This window comes from Eptesicus fuscus, chromosome 2 (genome assembly GCF_027574615.1).
Source record: "Eptesicus fuscus isolate TK198812 chromosome 2, DD_ASM_mEF_20220401, whole genome shotgun sequence".
In the NCBI taxonomy this organism is placed as follows: Eukaryota; Metazoa; Chordata; class Mammalia; order Chiroptera; family Vespertilionidae; genus Eptesicus; species Eptesicus fuscus.
This window is the reverse complement of record NC_072474.1, coordinates 60,524,524-60,547,750: the sequence shown is the minus strand read 5'-3', so window position 1 is coordinate 60,547,750 and position 23,227 is coordinate 60,524,524. Positions and strand designations below refer to the sequence as shown.

Sequence of the window (23,227 nt, the reverse complement as noted above, 5' to 3'; positions counted from 1 at the left end):
GCTTTATGCACAGGTGCCTGTGTCTGATGAAGCAGAACTTTTTCATTAGGTTATTTAATAAGAGAAGGGGTCAGACATTTCTTTCTGGATAATGTCAAAAAGTTCCTTGGCAGACCTTCTTTGTTCCCGGGAGAGTCACTTGAATTTACAAATTTAAGTGGAGTCAGCACCTCCAGGAGATGTGCCAGCAGGTACTCAGCACTGATAGCTGGAGGAGGGGCCTACATGTGCACTCTGCACTGAAGGAGCTTCCTAAAGGCACATGTGACCTTGGCCACTACCCTTTTGACATTTATTGTAATCAGAACGTCTCAACTGAATTAGGATGGTTCCATCTGACACCTATTGGCAGGAAAAGATACCAAGGTCCCATAACCCACCATGAAAGGGATGTCTGGACAGGTGACAAGTTCCTCTGGATCCAGTCCAGATGTCACACAATGACCGAGTGGTTGTAACCTGGAGAGAAGTAACCTTAAGAGGCCACATCCTGGCAACCATGTTGTGTGCCAGTATTGGGACCAGAGGCAGCAGTAAGGGCCATTAGACTGACTGGGTGGGGCCAAAAAGTACCAACAAAAACAATAGCAGCTGAGCCCAGCTGGCATGGCTCGGTGGTTGAGCGTTGACCCATGAACCAGGAGGTCATGGTTGGATTCCAGGTCAGGCCACATGCCCAGGTTTCAGGCTCGATCTGCTGTGGGCAGGAGGCAGCTGATCAATGATTCTCTCTCATCATTGATATTTCTATCACTTTCTCCCTCTCCCTTTCTCTCTCTAAAATCAGTACTTTTTTTTTTTTTTTTTTTTTTTTTTTTTTTTTCAGAAAACAATAGCAGCTGAAACCAGAGCCTCCAGGTGACTGGTCAGGCTTTTCCAAGTTTCTCTCCACCTGAGGTTGGGAAGAAGATTCCTTTGGGCAGAGTAAGCCCCTGGAGTTCTTGCTTAATTTGTAAAGGGTATTTAAAGTAGGGGATTCTAAACTTATTGGCATGTAGGAATTCAAAATTTAATCAGACAATTTAAAAAGATATGAGCAAACCTATACCTTGGGGTACAACCTTACCCCCAGCTGGTGAGGCGGGTCGTGGGATCCTACTGAATCTTCTCCTCCATTCTGAGAGGTGCGTGCTATGATTCCGCACTTCACAGATAGAAACAAAGGCCTCGTGAGGCTGTGTGATTGGTCCAAGGTTACTAAGCAAGTAAAATAACGACAGGATTGCAATCCCAGTGTGGTGCTCAGCCTGCTCTCACTTCCCTGGGGCATGCTGAAGTGGGAGCAATGGAAAGCAGTCAGGAGCACCATCGTGCCAAAAGACTGGCAACCACGCAGAGGTAAAACACTATTTGGCATAAAGGTGAAGAAAACAAACAAACAACCCCTAATCTTTCATTTCATCTCATACGCTCATAAATGTATAAGGCACCTGAACATGCTCAACATATATGCACCTTAATTTTGAGATCCAGTTCTACAAACCACAGGACGCATTTCATGTATTTCTGTTCTCTGCAATAAGAATCAGGGGAGAAAGAGAATCTTCAGCAAAAACCAACGGGAAGGCGTGTGCTCTTCAGTCTGGAAATGTGGACGCTGAAGGGAAAGCACGAAAAGGAAAGGAAATCAAATATGGCTGCAGGGTTGTTCTCCAAACTGAAAATTACCGCAAGGGGGGATTTCTAAAAGCTTGAAAGGCATAAAATAGCCTGTAGGCTGGGTTCCAAAACAAGTTTAAAGAAATTAGTCATAAGGAAGCGGAAGCAGACAGTTTACTCAGACATCACACGGTAAAAAGTGTAATTCTATATTAAAAAAAAAAAACTTCAAAAAACAAAAACCACTATCACCTCACAGAAAAAGAGAGAGAGAGAGAGAGAGAGAGAGAGAGAGAGAGACCAATAATTGAAAAGAAAATTCACAAAATCATTAACAGGGCAGAGGAATCAATATCACTAGTCATTTTAAAAAGTACATTAAAATATGTTGCCTATCAGAAAGAAAAACAAATTTAAGATAAATATCCCTTACTGACAAGAGTTGAGTGAAAGACACATTCTCATACACTGCAGGTAAGATAAAAAATTCACACAACTTCTCTGGAAAAATTTGCCAATATGTACTAATGACCTTGTCACAATGAGCCCAAGAAGCTGTCTTAGTTAATAAGCTGCAATACTGGCAAAAAATGTATTATTAGCCTGAACCGGTTTGGCTCAGTGGATAGAAGGTCGGCCTGCAGACTGAAAAGTCCCAGTTTCGATTCCAGTCAAGGGCATGTATGTACCTTAGTTGCAGGCACATCCCCAATAGGGAGTGTGCATGAGGCAACTGATCGATGTTTCTCTCTCATCCATGTTTCTAACTCTCTATCCCTCCCCCCTCCTTTCTGTAAAAAAATCAATAAAATATATATTTTTAAAAATGTATTATTATTTGAGGCAGATCTTCCTATATATAAAGGCATTGTTATTTGTAAGTACAGTCTTATTTATCATAGCAGTTTTATTTATAAAAGCAGAAAACTGGAACAACTTGAATATCCAAAGTAAAATTTAAATAAATTATAGTACAACCATACAATGAAATATTATGGAGCAATTTAAAATGTAAACATTTTCACAAAGAGAAATATGTATGTGATAAAATTTAAGCAAAAATAACAATCAAGATCAAATGGTATAGATAGAATTCTCACTCTGGCTGGTGTGGTTCAGCTGGTTGGAGCCTTGGCCTGTGCACCAAAAGGTTTTAGGTTTAATTCCCAGTCAGGCTACATACCCAGGTTTCTGGTTCAATCCCCTGACAGAGGGCCTACAGTAGGCAGCTGACTAATGTTTCTCTCTCACATTGATGGCTCTTTCTCCCTCTTCTTTCCTATTTCTCTGAAAAATCAGTAGAAACATATCCTCAGGTGAAGATTTAAAATAAATAGCATTCTCCTAGCCATCTGTATATATAAAAGCCTAAGCGACCAGAATGACTAGAATGACCACTCATTATGACGTGCACTGACCACCAGAGGGAAGACACTCAATGCAGAAGCTGCCCCCCTGGTGGTCAGTGAGCTCCCACAACCAACCTCCCCTGGCCAGTCAACCTCCCCCAGTTGCTCCCCCCAGCCGGCAGGCCCCAATCACCTGATTGGGGCCGGGCCCTGGGTTGGGACGGGGAACCCGGGGGATGGGGGGCGGATGTGGCCCCTTTCCCAGGGGGCTGAGGGCTGGCTCCCTCCTCAGGGCTGGTGGCCAACCTCCCATGCCTTGTCCCTCTCTCTGGCCGGCAGGCCCCAATCGACCTGCCACCCACCCGCCACGGCAGTGGTGTGGCAGTGAGGGAAGGAGGAGGGGGGAGGGGGGGAAATGTGTGGTAGTGGGGTGCCAATGATGGCAACATTGGCGTCCGGCATCCATTCCTTCTACACCCAGCCCAGCAACCATCGCCTCCTCTCTGGTCCAGCCCTGATTGGCCTGGCCCCGATGGGCCCTGATTGCCGGCCAGGCTTAGGGACCCCACCCGTGCATGAATTTTGTGCACCAGGCCTTTGGTGTTAAAATAATAAGCACAGAAAGAGATTAAATGGAAAGGATGCAAAATTGTTATAGTGATTGCTTCTGTATGTAGGACTATGGATAATGTTTTTCTTCTTTATACTTTTTGTATGATCTAGTATCTTTGAAATGTCTATGTTTTACTATTTTTATAATCTACTATTTTTATTATAATCATGAAATCATATAATAATGTATATATATAAAAGCCCAGTGACTGGAATGGCAGAACAACCAGAATGACCAAACTGACTGGTGGCTATGATGCACACTGCAGCAACCAACCAGCCTGATCCAGCCCCGATCGTCCCCCCCACTCTGCCCCCTCGGCCAGCCCACACCTGATTGACCCCCAACACCCCTATCAGGGGTGGGGCTGGCCAGCCAACTGCCCACGGCCCCTCCCCCCCAACCAGCCCAGCCTGATGGGCCCCCATCAGGGCGGGCCGGCCGGACCCCACCCATGCACAAATTCATGCACCAGGTCTCTAGTTTATAAAAATTTTATAAGGAAAAGAAGTAAAGACAGAGGAAGTTGTGGTTATTCCAAGCATCTCCCTAAATGTTGGTAACAACCTGGTGACTCCATGAGGAGCCAGACTACTGAGATGGTTCAATTGTTGCCTCTGTTCCCCTGTTTTCAAAAGCTAGCCTAATAAATTCCAACGCTTCCAGGTAAGAGACACCTGCAGAAAATGGAATGCAAGGGTGTGAGCAGGGCTGACCAGCCAAGACAGGACCTAGATAAGGGTGGGGAATTTAGCCTGCAACAGAACCTGCTCCACCTTCAGGATAAAATAAAAGGAAGGAAAACGAAGCACTGTGTCAACAAAATCAACTGGAAAGGCCTGTTCACCCTGCTTGGGTGGCATGCTATTTATAATAGTGTTTGTGGTCCTTTTCCCAACAATCTTTTTTTGGCCTCAGCTCATCAGATCAGATGTTATTAAGATTAGAACCATAAATGCTCATAGCCTGTTTAAATTCTAGAATTATGAGAAGAAAATCCACAAGTTACGATATATGAGGTTCATGGGGTTTGTCATCCATGACAGCAAATTGCTGACACAAGTTTTCTAGGATAATAACAGTAACTGCCATTTATTGAGTTCTAAGAATGTACCAAGTCCTTGCCTCTTTGGCACATGGATTATTTCCAGCAGAAGGCAACTGAGAAGCAGCCTTCTTCCTATTTGTGAAAAAGCAGGATGTAAATTTGTAAAGGTGTCTCCCCTCCCCTCTCTACCAGAAAGGACAGAAGTTAATCACGGAGCACATGTCTAGACCTGTCTGACCAAAGGAATCTACATATAAACCTTGCTAACGCTAGCCCTTATCTAGCTTTATATTTGTCTTCCCACAGGTTTGTCTTCCCACAATCGGCCACCCGCAGAAACTCAAACTCCTTTTCCTTTGTCTTGTCCCTTCTCTAAAAATGTATTGTTCTTTTGTTAAGATTCTCTGTAAGCCCAAATCCTAACCACCTTGGGTGTTACTCATCTCTAAGTGCTCCCATGTGCAAGTGCAATGCATGTTAATAAACTTCTGTGTTTCTCTCCTATTAATTCATCTTTCATTCTAATTTACAGGGAGTACCCAAAATGGGTAGAGGAAAAAGATTTATGTTCCTCCCCAACAGGTATCTCGTTTAATCCTCTCAACAACCCTACTCTGCAGGTACTATTATTACACTCATTTACCCATGAGTGGAGAGACTTATAGAGGTTAAACAACTTACCCTGGGCTAAACTAGTAAATGACAAGGCAACATAGTGGGAGTCAACTCCAGAGTCTATTCTATATATGAACAATAAATAGAATAAATAAAATAATAAAAATCCAAGAGTTTCACTCATGAGTAATAACAAATAATAATAACATTATCCTTGCTACCCAAACTAAGTATCGCATTCTGATCACCTACCAATATTTACCTACTTAAACCCTTAACTCATATGCCCTACCAGATACTAAAATGTAGGTGCCATTCAATATAGTGGCCATTCATCTCTTCCTTATACACTTTCAACAGAGATTAAACCCTAAAGCTACAGCCAGAAAGCGTCAGAAGCATTTTTTCTCCACCCTCAACTGTTAGGCCAGGAGGACATGCATCTAGTACATTAGCCAAAATTAATCAAAATAAAGGGTGCTGGTGAGCTCAGGCACCTGGTACAAGCTTTTTCATCTGACCTTTTCTAGCTACCATGCCTGGGACATTTGAAGTGCTCAATAAATATTAGCTATTGTTGGTTATTATCATTAATAACGTCTTCATCTAACCCAAAAAAAGTAACAATGTAAATATCAAAAATAAATAAATAAATTCTCCTTTGCTCCTGCTTCCAATTTTTGTGGTTTTTTTCCAAAGCTTTTTATTAGTAAAACTTATAAACTTATTTCAAATACTAAAACAGTCATGTGATTCCATGATCAAAGAAAACCACCATTAGGAAATAACCCTCCTCTTGAAGAAAATGATGTCAGCTATTTCCACTACTTTTGTAAAGTCATTTCAATATTGTTCGACTACAGTGCTAGAATCCTGACAGTCACTCACCTGAGAACACTGGAGCCTCGGTGCGACAGATCTGGGAAAGGAGGTGGTGCAGGCAATGCAGCCCAGGAAATGTTTGGTCATTTATGGAGGTCAGCTTATCTCTATCTTACTTGCTCTACATACTTGATGAGAGCACGAGACTAAATTCCAACAGGGCATACCCATCAGGTGAGCAATGTCTAGAAGAAGGAGCGAGGGAGCCTGCTTCTGGCACTTGGAAGAAGTTGTTTGACAGAGAGTTGATTTGACGTAGAAAAGAAATGGCACTTGCAGTTGACGTCCAGGAAGGAGATCACACCTACATTCCAATGCTGTGAAGACTTCAAAGTGAAACGCAGGTCTTTAGGGTGGAGGTAGATCATTCGAAGACGAGAGGGACTGAAAATGAGAGAAGAGTAAAAGCCTATTAGTAGAAAATTCCAAAAGAAAGCCTTAGACTCCGGTACATTAGCAACTTTTTCCTTCTTTAGGGATCAATTAAGAATAATAATTTAAAAAAATAATAGATTTTGCCCATAATTACCAATAAAGTAAGCCAAGGTCACGAGGCTCTTTTCACAAATTATGCCCATGCTGAGGGACAATGAAAACATCTCTAAACCTCTTTGTCAATGCCCCTATTGTTTTGTTCCTATCCCTTTGTCTTCCAAGTGAAAAAAATTGGATTTCACCTTGGACTCCTTAATGTTGGATTGATAGCTCAGTGAAGTCTGAGTAGATTCAGCAACCGTTCTCTACCCCTGAAAATCAAGGGAGAAATTGCCAACTTTGTGGCCCAAGATCATGTGCAAGACTAGAGGCCCAATCTTTTCATTGTATATATCTATCCTGTTCTCTCTCTGTCATGGTACATCAATTGTGTTAGGGTTAATGGCATATTATTTAACCATTGGTTGCAAGATCCAGAATAAAGACAAGGTCTATGTATCACCCTGAAATCCTGGTCTTGGACCTGATGCAGTAGCTAGATACAATTTTGAGGAATCAGTGAGTGGGTTTATGTATATGGAAAGAAGGGTGTGAGTGAATATGAGTAGCCAAAAGGGTACTGGAGAAATCTGTTCATTGCTCCCCAGCATTCGTTTTCCTCTTGTCATGGTAAAAATAGTCTGCATTTCTTTTGGGGAAATGCCCTATCCCATGATTCTCAGCCATGCAAAGAGACCTAACCTTCTGTTTTAGCAATGTGTCCTGAGTAGCTTAAACCAATCAGTTAAATCAAGGTTTCTCAGCCTTGGCATTATTTTATTTTATTTTTTAATTGACTTCAAAGAGGAAGAGAGAGGGAGAGAGAGATTGAAACTTCAATGATGAGAATCATTGATTGGCTGCCTTCTGCATGCTCCCTACTGGGGATCCAGACCCCAACCCGGGCATGAGCTCTGACCAGTAATCAAACCGTGATCTCCTATTTCATAGATTGACACTCAACCACTGAGCCACATGGGCCAGGCAACCTTGGCATTATTGGAGCTCGAAAACTCTTTGTTGTGCAGGACTGTCCCGTGTATTATAGTATATTTAGCAGCATCACTGGATTCTACCCACTAGATGCCTTTATGATACCACAAAGTTAAGATAACCAAAAACATTTCCAAATGAGGGGGTGGGAGAGGCAAAAATCATACCTTATAGAGAACCATTTAGCTAACCTAATCCCTCATTTTACTAGTCAAGGTTTTTTTTTAACATTATTTTTTTCATTTTTATTGAAAAATAACTGACATATACTACTTTACAAATTTAAGGTGTACAGCATGATGATTTGGCATACATATGATGTGAAATGATTACCACAATAGGTTCAGCTAACACCCACCTTCTCATATAGATACAATAATAGGAAAAGAAAAGAAAAAGGGAAAAAATTTTCTCCCTGTGATAAGAACTCTTGGGATTTACTCTTTTAATAACTTTCCCATATATCATGTAGCAGGGTTAGCTATAGTTGTCCTATTGTACATATATCCTCAGTAACTTATTTACCCTATAACTGGAAGTTTGTACCTTTACACCACCTTCCTCCAATTAGGGTTTCTGATTTCAAAAACACTGTTAAGTGGCATGTTTTATTTAGTACTAATTAAACACCAGGAATTTCTGGGATAAGCCTCAACAGCTCTATGAAGTAGTATATGTTAGGATAAAGATGAAATTAATGTAATAAAGAAATCCCACAATGTCGTGGCTTAGAAAACAAAGACATTTTTCTCATATTCAACAGTCTTGATATAAATTGTCCAGGTTGGGGAAAGTCCACACAGGTATTTAAGGATCCAGGCCCCTTCTGTCTTGTTCCACCATCACTGTCTCATGTTCTACGTTATTACTGTTTATGCGGTCAAGCTGGATGACCAACACATCAGGGTTCCATCCACCAGTAAAAGGTAATGGAGGAGGTATCACAATGCCTTTTAGGGTTCAGATTTTAAAGTGGTACCCATCACTGCTATACATTCCATTGGCAAGAACTTAGACACACTTAATTATAAGTCAAGTAACAAATGTGCCCTGCAGAGTCATGTGCTCAGCTACAACACTACTATGAATGAGATATTGGTGTCCCCCCAACGTTGGAGTCCTAATCCCCAATGTGATGGAATTTGGAGGTGGGTCTTTGGGGAGGTATTTACCGGTAGGTCATGAGGGTGGAGCCCTCATGAGTGGAATTGGTGCCCTTATAAAAAGAAAAAAAGAGAGATGATATCTCTCTCTCTGTGTGTGTCTCTGTCTCTGTCTCTCTCTGTCTCTCTGTCTCTCTCTCTCTCTCTCTCTCTCTCTCTCTCTCTCTCTCTCTCTCTTTTTGCCATGTGAGAACACAGCAAGAAGGTGATGGTCTTTAAACCAGCAAGAGAGCCCTCACCAAGAGCCTGACACTGACTTGGACTTCCAGCCTCCGAAACTGTGAGAAATAAATGTTTGTTATTTAAACCACCCAGTATTTGGTATTCTTTTATAGCAGCATGAACTGACTAAGACAAACACTGTACCGATAAAAGAAGCGGGGGGAAAGAATTTTGGTAGAAAACTAGCAGTCTCCACATATTGTCATGTTACAAGGGAGAAAGGCAAGGTGCAAAGAGCTAAAGTAGCTTGCTCAGGGTTTTATGGCTGGCAAGTGGGCCTGAAATGCAAGCAGTCTAATTGCAGAGCCCATGTTCTTAAACACTGTATTGCCACTTTTCAAATGTTTGAACCAGACCTAAAATAAGAAAAGCATTTTACCTAGCAATCTGGCACACATATGCTCATATCTATGTATGTTTATGTGTGTGTGTGTGTGTTTCATGAAATAATCCTTACCCTTACAACAGTCATGAACTCTGATATTTTAATTCTATATTATTTCATTTTTTAAACGTTAGACTCACAAAATTGATTTCATAGCCCTCCAGAGTGTTGTGATTGACAGTAGGAAAAGTGCACTCAATTTTAATAGGAGAATTGGAAGTCATTGGATGGCTATCGGAGAGCTCCCAGTATGACCTGTATGAATAAAAAGGCTAGAGAATAAGGTTCAGAACACAGGTAGCCTGGACTCCAGGAAACCCGGAGTCACAGCTAACATCTTGTCCTGGGAAGGATCTATTAAGATGCACTTGACACCACTGCTGATGTTACTTCCACCCGCAACTGGGAGCTGGACACCATGGCCATTACCACTGCAATGAATTCCAAACCAGCTTGGCTCCTGTGTCTCACTCCAGAGTCCAAGTCCCAGGAGGAAGCAGCCAGTTGGCATGCTTTGACCACGGACTTGTGCCCAGGCTTTGAGGATCAGGCAGAGCAAAAATCTGACTTTTCAGCTCACAAAACCACAGAAATTAGATTAGATTCTGGGCAGCTCAAAAATGAACAAACAAAAAGCTAATGTGCAATATACTCATAAACCACTGGAAGAAGCATTGGTACAGCCACTTTGGGGAACAATTTGGCATTATTTTGTAGAACTAAAATATGTCTTCTATGACACAGAAATTCATTTTCTAGGCCTAGAGTCTGAATTGAAAGTCCCACACAATGTGCTTAGAGAGACTTGTTTAAGCATGTTCACAGAAGCATTGTAACATTGAAACCTGGAAACAACATAAAGACTTACCATTAAAAAATGAACAGGACTGGGTCCATTGATCATCTTTAGATCCCAGCACCAACCACTGCTGACAGATTATCAGAACCAAATAAATTCCTGTTGAAATGAACTGTAACTAAATGAACTACCAATCAGAAATTATCTGGGGAGACCAGCCGGTGTTGCTCAGTGGTTGAGCATTGATCTATGAACCAAGAGGTCACAGTTTGATTCCCGGTCAGGGCCCATGTCTGCATTGCGGGCTCAGTCCCCAGTGTGGGGTGTGCAGGAGGCAGCCAATCAATGTCTCTCTCCCCTTCCCCTCTGAAATCAGTAAAAATATTTAAAAATAAATAAATGCTTAAAAAAATTATTCAGTGAATGATATGCAAGGCCAAAACAATGTTGTGCTGTGCATGAGGGATGATTATGCCAAGGAGGTGATCCCTCAGCCTTTGGGTTTTTTAGAGCCGTGGGCCAGTCACCTCTGGCCTTGAGCATCCTCATTCCTATTTACTCCAGCATGCCATAGGAATAGTACACTTTTCCACATGTGCCATGATAGAGCAGTCCCTGGCACATAGGATACACTCAGTACATGTCAGTTCCCTCTCTTTATGGAAGGAACGTGGGGCTTTCAGGGTTTCTTAAACCGAATTGTAGGGGATCTAAAATGCTGTGGGCCTTGCCAGATCTGAGAGCCACTCTCCTAAAATCACAAAGGATTTAACAATGGCCTCAATACATCATCACACAAAGACCACCCAGAGTAGGAAATGTCCAAATATACAGACAGGAGTCCAGGGGTCTAGAGTGAGTCAATGAGGGAATAAAAAGAAATGTCCTTCCATCTTACCTCCTGAACTCCACCTGAACTTAGGCCATCTTTTTTCTTATTCCTTCTCAAAAGGATCTTTATGCCTTGTGTGTCATCACCCATAAAGGTGTTGAGAAGGAGCGCTTCCCTAGGGTGGGTGTTTCCTGCCGTGTGAAGTGTTCCAACTGCATGACACCCCGGGCCTCCCTGTGCCCCCTTGCTCACTCCACACCTAGGGAAGTGAGCTGATTGATAGGTTTGGAAAGAGAAAGTGAACACACGTGGCTTGATTCCTTCCTCCTTCCTTCCTCTCAGGAGCTGACGTCCTACAGAAACCAAGTGTTCTTTACTCAGCACACAGAACACTTCCTGGAAATTACCCCGCTACTCAGAAGGCCTGCTGTGGCCCAGGCATGCCAGTGATTAGAGGGGAGAACCCAACACATTTCAAACTCAGGAATAGGGCCTACCAGCTCCATACCAGCCACATTCTCCAGTATCAGCTTTCTCAATAGGCCGTACAGGCAGCCAGGCCAGAGGGGGACCAAGCGGGTGGCTTTACAACATGGGTTTTGGGAAAAGGTTGGACTTTCACTTCACAGGGATCTAGAACTGTTGCTATTACCTTTTTAAAAATATATATTTTTATTGATTTCAGAGAGAGGAAGGAAGAGAGATAGAAACATCAATGATGAGAATCATTTGATCAGCTGCCTCCTGTACGCCCCCCACTGGAGATCAAGCCTGCAACCCAGGCATGTGCCCTGACCAGAAACCAAACGGTGACCTCCTGGTTCATAGGTCGACTCTCAACCACTGAGCCACACCAGCAGGGCTATTGTCTTAATTTCTTAAAAAAAAAAAAAAAAAAAAAGAACACATTTTCATAAGACAGTAGTGAAAGAAAACTCTAGGTTTTAGTTCATGGGTCTGAGTTCTAGTCCTCTCCCCACTCCCCCTGATGTCCTGATTTGTTGTGCATCCTTGAGAAATTTCTCAATTTCAGTGGAACTCACTTTGTTTCCTTTTTTTAAAAATGATCAGTTGTAAATGTATATTGAAGGGTAAACTAAATATTTGTGTTTAAAAACAGTAGTTCTGTGTACCCCTGCCACTCATTTTCACCTCTACAGAGGCAACTAATTTCACCTCTTTCACCTATTTTGTTCTTTACCTCCATGTCTCTAAGTCACACTTTGGTACTACTACTTCTTGATTTTTCCTTTTTAGGCATAATCTGCTGACTTCCCTGTATAGAAGATAGCATTTTGCTTCTATTCTTTCCTCCACCATCACCACACATACATACCATTTCCATATATACTTCCTCTTATGAACTTTTGATCATGTGGAAATTTTCAATCAACCATCAATACATGCATATTGAGTGCCTACGTGAGTTAGGCATTCAGATAGGCCTCGGAGTGCTAACATAAGTAAGAAACCAGATGGCCAGGTCTAAAGTATGTACTCTTAAATACTATGCCACAATGCCTTTCATGATGAAGCTAAGGTACCAGAAGCACCTAATATGCCTACCAAATCATCTAACACTAAATCGTGCTTGAATTTAACTGTTACATCCAAGTGTGCTTTATTGAATTCAAATGCTAGGAAAATTGATTCATGGAAATCCAATTCTTTGCAGTCAATCATTCCTTATTCTCCAGCTACTCTGTACAAATAAGAGTTTTCCTCATAATAAGGTCTTTGTCTTTTCACATCACTTTAACATATGTGTTCTGCATGCTCCAGAGACACAATATGAAATTAGGCAGAAGGAAAAAAGACCATTTTTTAGGAGAACAAAACCTAAGCAAGTTCTACTTGCTACTTTAAAGTACTACATGAGAATAATAATGAAATTTCACTGAAAATTGGGAGCTGGGGAGCTACTAAAAAGAAATCGACAATTTTTCTTAACCAAAGGTTTTCAGTTCATCATTTTTAAAAGAATTTCTTCCCCTGGGCAGCTGATTGGTGTTCTACTTTCACATTGATTTTTCTTTCTCTCTCTCTCTCTCTCTCTCTCTCTCTCTCTCTCTCTCTCTCTCTCTCTCGAAATCAGTGTGTGTGTGTGTGTGTGTGTGTGTGTGTGTGTGTGTGTGTATATATATATATCCTTTTTGGTGCTTCCTTAGGATCTCATAGATGCAAATTTTAAATGTTCTTCAAAATAATGTATCACCGAAACCGGTTTGGCTCAGTGGATAGAGTGTCGGCCTGCGGACTGAAGGGTCCCAGGTTCGATTCCAGTCAAGGGCATGTACCTTGGTTGCGGGCACATGCCCAGTAGGGGGTGTACAGGAGGCAGCTGATCAATGTTTCTCTCTCATCGGTGTTTCTAACTCTCTATCCCTCTCCCTTCTTCTCTGTAAAAAATCAATAAAAATATTTTTTAAAAAAATAATGTATCGACAAGGAGTTTCCTCTTCCCTTTAAGCAAATTTACAAAAATCAAAATGCACAGCACAAATGACGCTGTTCAAGATGAATTTTTCAACTACTCACCATGCTGTTGCTTGCGATACAATGGAACAAGAGGGTGGCAGGAACCCAGGAGGTCTGTCAGAGCTGTCCACTAACCCACCTGAGCTGGCTCATCCTCAGCGGCATTCAGATGCCCGCATGGAAGTTCACACGGTGGAAGGCTACAGACCTCCGTCCCCCATCAGACACAGAAAGCACAGATTCGATTTCGAGGCGATGGTCACTTAGATGGAAGAGGTCTTCTCAAACCAAATTGTTTTTCCCTTAAGGCAAGCTGAATTTCCTTTTCTGCATTTTCCTGACATTTCAGGTTATTTAAGCGCTTCATTTCAAAATCCCTTTCAATTTTGACATCTAAAAAATAAAATACATGAAGCAATCCAATGACAGTTTTTACCGGGTATAGTTTAGTCAAAACTGAGTATTTATCATCCAGCACAATTCACATTCTTGAATACTAAACAAGAAGAGAGGGCTACACATATAGAGAGGGGTATGGGTGCAAATGAACATATTTAAACATGTATCTAATGATAAACAAAAGTCAAAATTTGCCATTTATTAAAGTAATTCTTATTGAACATACCTTCTGCAGAAGGAAGCAGAAGGTCCTTCCTGATTTTAGACTTTTTGAGGTATACAGGACCACCATATGTAATTTCTTCCAAGAAAGGAAATTTGATTTTGCTTAGTTTTGTGTACCAGGTCTCTGTAAGCAGTGCAAGATCCCAAGGTTGCTGTCTGGAGCAAAAATTCATTAATTCACTCAACAAATATTTATTAAGCATCTACTATGGGATATATAGAAGACATCTAATTAATTCTCAGTTCTGATTTCCACTATCCATTTTGGTTTACTGGGGGGCGGCGGGGGGGACTCAGGATTTTCCAGACTTGCAAATCTAGCCAGGAGAAGGAGCTTTATATTGATATCTTTATATCTTTAAATAATGTAAAATTTATTGAAAATGTTCCATAAATTATAATGACAGGAACTTTTATTCACAATACAGCCTTCCTGGAGGCAATCCAATCTTCCCATGTCTTTTAAAAGGATGTAGTCTTTTATGGCTGATCAGAAATATGGCCACATTAGGGGAGGAACAGAGGGAATAGTCATACACTGAACAGGGTGCTTGCCATAGACTGAGACTTTGAGTGTGTGATCTTATTTTAATCCTACGGCCACTACACCGGTAGACAGGGAAATTGAGACTCACTAGTTCATTAACTAAGAACCAGAGCTGGTACCTAGCCTAGGTATATTTATTTTGAAGCACCAGTACCAAGGGAATCCTTAGAAAACTGGAGGAGATGAAACCCTAAACTACGATACTTAAAATAATCACTATGAGCTTTAAATTGTTTTATGTATTCTACTGAGGAAATGTAAAATATCAGCAACAGGCAAGGAGCTGTTTCTCATCTACAGTCAATGTGAGCTCATATGCATGAGGAAGGGGACCGACCTGCTCTCGACGGAGGGAGGGAGTGGAGGGAGGGCATTACACACCTGCCCTGCTTTGTTTTCCACCTCCAGCTTCCTTGCTGTTTTACCATCTAACTTTAAGGAGTGACTTGAAGTGTGCAATTGTTATAGATGGACTTGAACAAGTGCACTAAGACATCTACAAGAGTGCTCACTGACACACAGTTTGTCAAAAAAAACCAACAGAAATAGCTTTAATGTCTATCAACGAGCCTGGTTAACAAACATGTAATGTGGTACATACATGTAGTGAAAGAGTAAGGTTTATCCTTATACGCTGATTTGGAAAGATGAGTAATAAATCAGTAACATTACTACAAGCTAGGCATTGCTTAAATCAGTGTACACATATGAACTCATTTAATCACCAGAGTAACCCCACTAAATAGGCAGGTGCTGTTATTATCCTCATTTTACAGATTAGGGAACAAGAACAGAGAATGACTTGCCCAAGGTCATAAGGCTGAAGGTCATGAGCTGGAATTTGAACAAGGAAAAGTCAGACTTTAGAATCTGTGCTCTTAATCACTGGGCTTTACAAGATCTAGCTGGGTAGGGAGCAAAGTTCAATATAATCCCATGTATAAGGACAGGTGTGTGAATATATGTGTGTATGTGTATCTTGTACAACAGACAAATTCTAGCACCATCTACAGAGGTTTTGAAGGGCGGTGGGCAACAGCAGAAAGCTTTAGAGTAAGGAGACTTCTAACCCTGTCCCTTTGATCCAACTACTTTTCCCAACCTCAGTTTTCTTGTTTGAAAGTGTTCCTTTGCTGTCAAGATCAAGTAACAACCATGGAACAGAGTGGGACACTCAGAGGGAAGGCAGGGGAGGGGGTGTAGGTAGGAGGTAATCAACCAAGAACCTTGTCTGCATATAGGCATGGCCCTGGACACAGACAATGGGGCCTGGTGCGGGGAGGGGAGCCTGGAGGGGGTAACCGGGGGAAAAGTATATGTAATACTTTAAACTATAAAGAATTATTTTTTTAAAAGATCAAGTAATATCATTTATAAACTCCTGTCAAAACAGTTTCCTTAAAAAAAAAAAAAAAACGTATCCAGACACCCGAAAATGCCTCATACAGGCTATTATCTATTTCATGGGGAACAGAAGGGTGTCCAGTATTTTTTATTTAGCAAGGGCACACCCCCCCCCCCCCAACCCCAAGTCAACGCTTACCCTCATGAAAACACTTACACTGTAAAACTGCCCCGCAGAACGTTTTTCACTGTGTTCTTTCTTGGCAGGCCGTAAGCCATGGTCAACTATGAGAGCCTGATTTCCCAACACAGGTGCCTTTTGTGGTTAATGACGCGGATGTTCTGCTCCCTTGGCCTGAAACGATTGCAACACACCGAATGAATGGCTTCCACCTGCCTATTTTTTAATGTTCAAATAATAAAAGGATTCAGAAAAAGCATTCCTGGCTGCCAGAACGCCCCTAATAAAATGTTCAATGAAGCCCAACTCCTAAGGTAAGAACGGTGTTCTTTATGCTCCAGGAACTCGTTTCATCACTTCTTGTCGTGTGAGGAGAAGATGCCAGGTGGACAGCGTCCTTTTTCCGTGGTGGCATTCTGTCCCTGCCAGGAGCCTGCCACACTGGCTCAGACCACATCACCAAAAAGGCGGCAGGCGGTGGCACTGTTACAGGATGAAAGGCCGTTCCCCCCGCCCCAGTCCTTGGGGAAAAAACATGCAAACTTTTCCAGATGTTCCCTCTTTGAAATATCTGAACTTCAGAAGTGTCCAACTTTGCCGGACCAGCGTGGCTCAATGGCTGAGCATCCACCTATGAACCAGGTCAGGGTTCGGTTCCCGGTCAGGGCACAAGCCCCACTGCGGCTCGATCCCCAGTAGGGGGCGTGTGGGAGGCAGCTGATCAACGATTCTCATCATTAATGTTTCCATCACTCTCTCTCTTCCCCTCTGAAATCGATTTTTTTAAGGTGTCCAACTTGAAGCACCACTGCCACTTGCCCTCCCTCGCACCTCTCCCGAGCAAGTCTCCTCCCCGCACACCCCACCCTCCCCGCCCCCGCCCACCACCAGCCCCCGTTTGCGGTTCCTCTGGTGAACCAGCTCCCAGGGACGCCTGGAGGCCTCGGTCGCCCCGGGGGGCCCTGGCAAAGTGGTGGGTCCTCTCTGCACCTCCCTCCCTCCGCACCCCCTCCCCACGCCCGCGCCCCGCTCCTCCCACCACCCGCAGGCTCGCCTGCTGCACCAGGGCCTCCGGGATCGGTCCCCAAAGGGGGCGCCAGCGCCTGCTTACCAGCTCTCGGAGGTCTCGGAGGGTCACGATCCCCAGGGGACGGACGGAGGGCAGGGCTTGCCCCTAACTGGGCGCCTCCTTCCTGCTCAGCGTCGGAAGCTTTGGGGTGGGGAGCCCGCCCACGAAGGGGGGGCCAGGGGCCGGGCGACAGGCCCGGGACACGCGCCCCGCGGGGTCCCCTTGGGGCGGGGACCTCTGGGTTACACAGCCGGGACCCGCGCGCTGAAGGAACAAAGCCCTCTAGCGAAAGAAGGCTGCACACACTGGGCCTTGCCCTTACAACGACACTTGTGTCCGGAGAGGATGCGAAGCGACTTGGCGACTTCGTTTAGCTACCATTTGGGGGGGCCCCTCTTAAGGAAATGCTTTCCATTCTGACGTGTGCAATCGCTGTGAGCGAGCCCCACTGTGACGCCGGAGCCGCGCAGGCAATGGATGGTGTTCACGCCCTGGGGGACCCAGACGGCTTTAAAGGCTCCAGCTGGAACCCCCACGCGACGGATCGGAAAGCCTGGCGGGTTCCTGAAGTCCTGACACTGCGGTTGGTCTCTTTAATACCTCGGATGCTCAGCACCACGTCAAATTAAAGTAGTGTTGCCTTTCCGTCTTGCGTGAGGGGTCTGGAGTCAGAATGGGTTGGGAATTCTAGTTCTGCCACTTGCTGCCTGTAAGGGCTCGCCTACGTCAGTTCCCTAAGCCTCAGTTTCTTCTCTCAAACCGTGTACCTTGTAATGCTCCCTATCTCTTACAGGGTTGTTGTGAGGATTCAAGATCGTGTCAATAAACTCTCTGTACCTAATTATCTAATTTTGAGCCTCGTCACAGGTTTATGAGCGAGGCAAGGGATACTTAGGACTCCAGTTTTATAGAGGAAGAATGAACTGAGAGGTTAAAGGGCTGCTCAGGGTCACATGGCTTAGTGAGTTGCAGGAACAACTTGTATGCCCTTTTGACCCTGACAGCTACCTCTAATAGTAGCTCCTGCCTAATTAGTCTCCTATGGTTGTCCTTTAGAGAGAGCTTTTGTCCCTCCTGGGGACTAGAAGGTGAGGACTCACTTGCTCTTGAACTTTATATATATATATATATTTCAGAGAGGAGGGGAGAGAGGGAGAGAGAGAGAAACATCAATGATGAAAGGGAATCATTGACCAGCTGCCTCCTGCACGCCCCCTACTGGGGATGGAACTCGGGACCCTTCTGTCCTCAGGCAGAGGCCCTATCCACTGAGCCAAACGGGCTAGGACACTCTTGAACATTTCTATTCTACTACCAAGGGGAAAGGAGCAGTGAGGAGTGAAAGTGAGTGTAGTATTTAACACAAAGAACACTGAGGCCATTGATGGATTGTGAAACCAATGCAGTAGATTTTGATCTTAGCCAACAGAGCTTCAATTTTTAAAATAAATTAGTATAGAATGGGGGGGGGGGGGGAATGAGAGTCCATCACGAAAATAAGTGTAAGTATTGTTTTGTGGAACCTTCATTTCTGTTATGCGTATGCACTCACACGTGTGTGTTGTGTGCAGTTTCAATGCAAAGTATCGTTCTGACAGTAGGTCTAAAACGTTTGAAAGCCACTGTGTAAGATCCTTTCATTTTAGAGATGAAAAGCAGAGACCAAGTTGCTGAGGGTGGGGCGGAAACAGGCAAGGGATACTTATGACTCCAGTTTCTCTCTGTTTCTCTCTTTCTCTCCTTCTCCCTTCCTCTCTCTCTAGAGTTGAAGTGGCACGTGGATCCACAGCCTGGCCTCTTTCTACAGATGAAGAAATCAATACCCAAAGAGAGGAAGGGATGGACCCAGGACCACACTGAGAGAGACCAGACAGCTTGTTTCTACATGTGGGAACTCCAATTATATGTATACTAGAGGCCTGGTGCATGAAAATTCGTGCACTGGGAGTGGGGGGAGTCCCTCAGCCCGGCCTGCACCCTCTCACAGTCTGGGACCTCATGGGGGATGTCCACCTGGCAGTCAGACATCTCTCTGGCAGCCTGGGAGCCCTCGGGGAATGTCTGGCTGATGGCTTAGGCCAGCACCCCAGAGAGCGGGCCTAAGCCGTCAGTTGGACATTCTTAGCATTGCCATGGAGGCAGGAGACGCTCCCCCCACTGCCACTGTGCTCGCCAGCGGTGAGCCCGGCTTCTGGCTGAGCAGTGCTCCCCCCGACCACCACCACCCCATGGGAGCACACTGACCACCAAGGGGCAGCTCCTGCATTGAGCATCTGCCCCCCCCCCCCCCCCCCCCGGTGGTAAGTGCGCATCATAACAACCAGTCATTCCCGGTTGTTCCACTGTTAGGGTCAATTTGCATATTACCCTTTTAATATAAAGGATAATCCTGACCATTGTGTTTAGTTATCTCCTCTGTGACTCACTTGGAGCAAATATGGTGGGAGTTACGGAGTATGGCTTCTGAGACGAGATCACAAAAGGTATGGGGGCTTCCTTCTTCAGTCTCCATTGGTCGCTTATCCTGGAGGTCAGCTGCCATTTGAGAAGACACCTTATGGAGAAATTCATGTGCAGAGGGGTTGAGGTCTCAGGCCAACAACTGGTGAACAGAGGCCTCTTGCCAGGAACCATGAGTTGGATCTTGGGAGAAGACCAGGGCTTGGTCAAACCTTCCGGTGACTGAAGCTCCAGTCTCTACACTGAAACTTCATGGGAGGCGCTGAGCCAGCCCATCCAGCTAAGCTGCTCCAAGATTCCTGGCCCTCAGAAAATAAAAGATAGTAATTGTCTGTGGTTTTAAGGCCCTAACCTTTGGGGTATTTGTAACAGAACAATAGTTACCCAATACACCATTGTGTCTTAGTGTAGAAAGAATATTTTGCCTAGAGGAAAATAGCCATGTTTTTATAATTTTGAGATTAGTAGTTTGGTTAAAATGAACAATAGAGCTTCAATTTTGCCCTGGGCAGTGTGACTCAATTGGTTGGACATCACCCCATGCACCAAAAAGTTGCTGGTTCTATGCCTGGGTTGTGGTCTTTATCCATGGTAGGGAGCATGCAGAAGGCAGCTGATCCATGTTTCTCTCACACCGATGTTTCTCTCCCTCTCTTTTCCTCTCTCTCTAAAAATCAATTTTAAAAAATATTTTTAAAAACACATATTTTACAGACATTTTCTGGGCAGCAGTGCATTTTACTAAATCTCATCTATAACCAGTTAAGATCCTTAAAATCTATCAACAGAGAAAATATGATAACCACCACTTCCCCACATGTATTTAAAAACAAAATAACACTAAAATCTTTAGAAAGTAGAAGAATATCCAATAAATACCTGGTTTTCTCCCTCATAATTACTATTTCAGTACTTTCTTCTGAAATACCAAATTCTTTCTAAACCTACCTAAACCTCTCTCCTTTCCCTCCCTTCTTCATTCTCCCTTTCCTCCTCCTCCTCCTCCTCCTCCTCCTCCTCCTCCTCCTCCTCCTCCCTTCTTCTTCTTCTTCTTCTTCTTCTTCTTCTTTTCTCTCTCTCTCTCTCTCTCTCTCTCTCTCTCTCTCTCTCTCTCTCTCTCTCTCCCTTTCTCTCTCCATGATCTCTCTCCCTCTGCTTTTCTGGTGACTTACACATATCTTCCTACTGAGTAAGCCTTCACTGATCTCATCCATTCCACAGTTAACAATTTACATTTAAATTGGTTAAGAGAACATTGCTGCCACCTATTGTTCAAACTAAGAAGAAATGCACAAAACAAGAATCATAACACAAAGACAATACTGGTGTGATTAACATTTACTATGCTTTGGGCCCTGTTCAAGGTACTTCTTATACATTATCTCATTTACCTATCACAACAATAGATGCTATTATTTAGTGATGTGATTTCAGGGATATTAGAGAAGAAAAAACAGGCTTGTCAAGTGTGAATAACTTTATCAGGCTCATAGAGTTTAACCCAAGACTATCTGATTCTGGTATTGTGCTCTCTCTACAACACTATACATTCTCTCATGATTGTAATTATTGTAAGGTTTTGGAGTATATGTTTGTTAATATTTTTGCAACAGCCCATTTCAAATATTGTGTTAATTTCTCTCATATTTATAAATATTCAAAGAATGATGTTTTGTTTCTTTTAACTTATTTGGTAAATCACAAATGTAGCCTAAACTTTTGTGTGTTTGTTAATCCTCATCTGAGGATATTGTTTCCATTGATTTTTAGAGAGAGTGGGGGGGGATAGAAAGAGAGAGAGAAATATTGATATGAGAGACACACATCAATTGGTTGCCTCCCACACTCACCCCAACAAGGGCTAGCTGGGGATGGAACCTGCAACCCAGGTATGTGACCTTTACCAGGAATTGAACCTGAGACTCTTTGGTTCTTACCCAATGCTCTAACCACTGAGAACACTGGCCAGAGTAGCCTATGCTTTTTTCGTGGCTTCATTCAAAACGTTTCTAGTAATGATTCTAACTCTAAGATAATGATAAAGCACTTCACCTGCAAAAACTTTAAAATCGCCAAAAAACAACACCAAAAACCCTAAATAGCACCTTCTAATTCTCTCACATCTCTAGCCACTCTTTTGCTAACGAACTGAACTGGGGATGGTGAAGGCCTGAGCAAAAGGTCTTTCTTTACACATTTTAATATATGAGGCCATTGGGGTGTTACAGTGTCACCCTATAAAGTACAATTGAAACAAAGGATTTATTGGCTTCCAATTTGACATTTCAATACCATGCTAATTTATAATAAACTAGAGGCCTGGTGCACAAATTCTTGCACCAGGGGTCCCTCAGTCAGGCCTGCAGGATTGGGCTGAAACCGGCTCTCCGACATCCCCCAAGGGGTCCCAGATTGTGAGAGGGTGCAGGCCAGGCCAAGGGACCCCACTGGTGCACAATCAGGGTTGGGGAGAAATGTGGGAGGTTGGCCAGCCAGGGAGGGACCATGAGTGGGCTCCAGGGCATGTCAGGCCCATCTTGCTCAGTCCCAATCAGCCAGACCCCAGCAGCAAGCTAACCTAACGGTCAGAATATCTGCCCCCTGGTGGTCAGTGCACGTCATAGCAACTGGTTGAGCGACCTTAGCATATCATTAGCATATTACACTTTGATTGGTTGAACGGCCGACCAGTCGACCAGACACTTAGCATATGAGACTTTTATTATATAGGATTACTTTAAAAGTAACTAGGAAAGTAGGAGCAAATAGATAATTAAGATGAGATTTTTAGTTATTCATTAAATATGTTTAAATGAATCACATTTTATTGACTTGAATATATTACAAATCAATATTGAATTATTTTCCTGGGGAGACAGAGACCAGATGGAGCCAGTATGATCTGATAGAAATGGTCTAACTAGGAATTGAAAAACCCTGAACTGTACACTTTTTTTTCACAAATATGAAAGCTTTAAGCCTTTGTATCATTTATGAAACCTAATATATAGCTCTCAAAAATATTTTTATGATGGATTCCATGGATCTGTCTAACTCTTAACATGAATATCATCATTAAGTCTTTAATAAGTTAGTAAGTGACTTTTAATAATTTTAGATTTTGGCATATTATGTAAATAATTCACTAAAGTTAGTGTATAAAAGAATATACATTTCATTTATCCTAAAACTTCTTTTGAACATTTATATCCCAGGTTTACCATATTCATATATTCTTTTTATTTTATTATTTTTTATATTTTTATTGATTTCAGAAAAGAAGGGAGAGGGAGAAAGAGATAGAAACATCAATGAGAGAGAATCATTGATCAGCTGCCTCCTGCAACCCGGGCATGTGCCCTTGATCGGAATTGAGTCCACAGGCCAATGCTCCATCCACTGAGCCAAATCAGCTAGTGCTCTTTTTAATTTTATTCATTTAAGATTCATATTTCATCTTAAACTTTAATTCACTTAGATTCAAACCAATTTAACACACATCTGCTGAGCACTTTTTGTATGTAAGGCTCTGTGATTTGGTCCCTTCAGT

The 23,227-nt window shown here is 43.0% G+C and overlaps 1 protein-coding gene across 2 annotated transcripts; it reads right to left on the bottom strand.

Annotated features, from left to right (window-relative positions):
• Positions 1-6,408: 6,408 nt before the first annotated feature.
• LOC103287873 (uncharacterized protein C4orf36) lies at positions 6,409-17,661 on the bottom strand. Of its 2 annotated transcripts, XR_008558391.1 has the most exons (5): positions 17,260-17,661; positions 16,185-16,322; positions 14,078-14,232; positions 13,513-13,845; positions 6,409-6,490 (listed from the first exon to the last, which is right to left on the bottom strand). XR_008558391.1 is itself a non-coding variant. In XM_054727629.1 (4 exons), exons 2-4 carry the CDS (start codon positions 16,244-16,246, stop codon positions 13,712-13,714), a joined length of 351 nt encoding a protein of 116 aa, XP_054583604.1. In that variant the 5' UTR covers positions 16,247-16,322; positions 17,260-17,661; the 3' UTR covers positions 13,440-13,711. The 2 variants fall into 2 exon arrangements, 1 of the variants encoding a protein (XP_054583604.1); XM_054727629.1 differs by lacking the exon at positions 6,409-6,490 and having other exon boundaries at positions 13,440-13,845.
• Between the last annotated feature and the right edge of the window lie 5,566 nt (positions 17,662-23,227).

Bases quoted from the DNA above. Each gene is read 5' to 3' on its own strand.
- LOC103287873 (XM_054727629.1), bottom strand. From the start codon at position 16,246: ATGGCTTACGGCCTGCCAAGAAAGAACACAGTGAAAAACGTTCTGCGG. The intron at 14,233-16,184 runs GTAAGTGTTTTC...TTTTTGCTCCAG, and splicing joins CTGCGGGGCAGTTTTACAGT to ACAGCAACCTTGGGATCTTG. The intron at 13,846-14,077 runs GTATGTTCAATA...TTTATTTTTTAG, and splicing joins TCTGCTTCCTTCTGCAGAAG to ATGTCAAAATTGAAAGGGAT.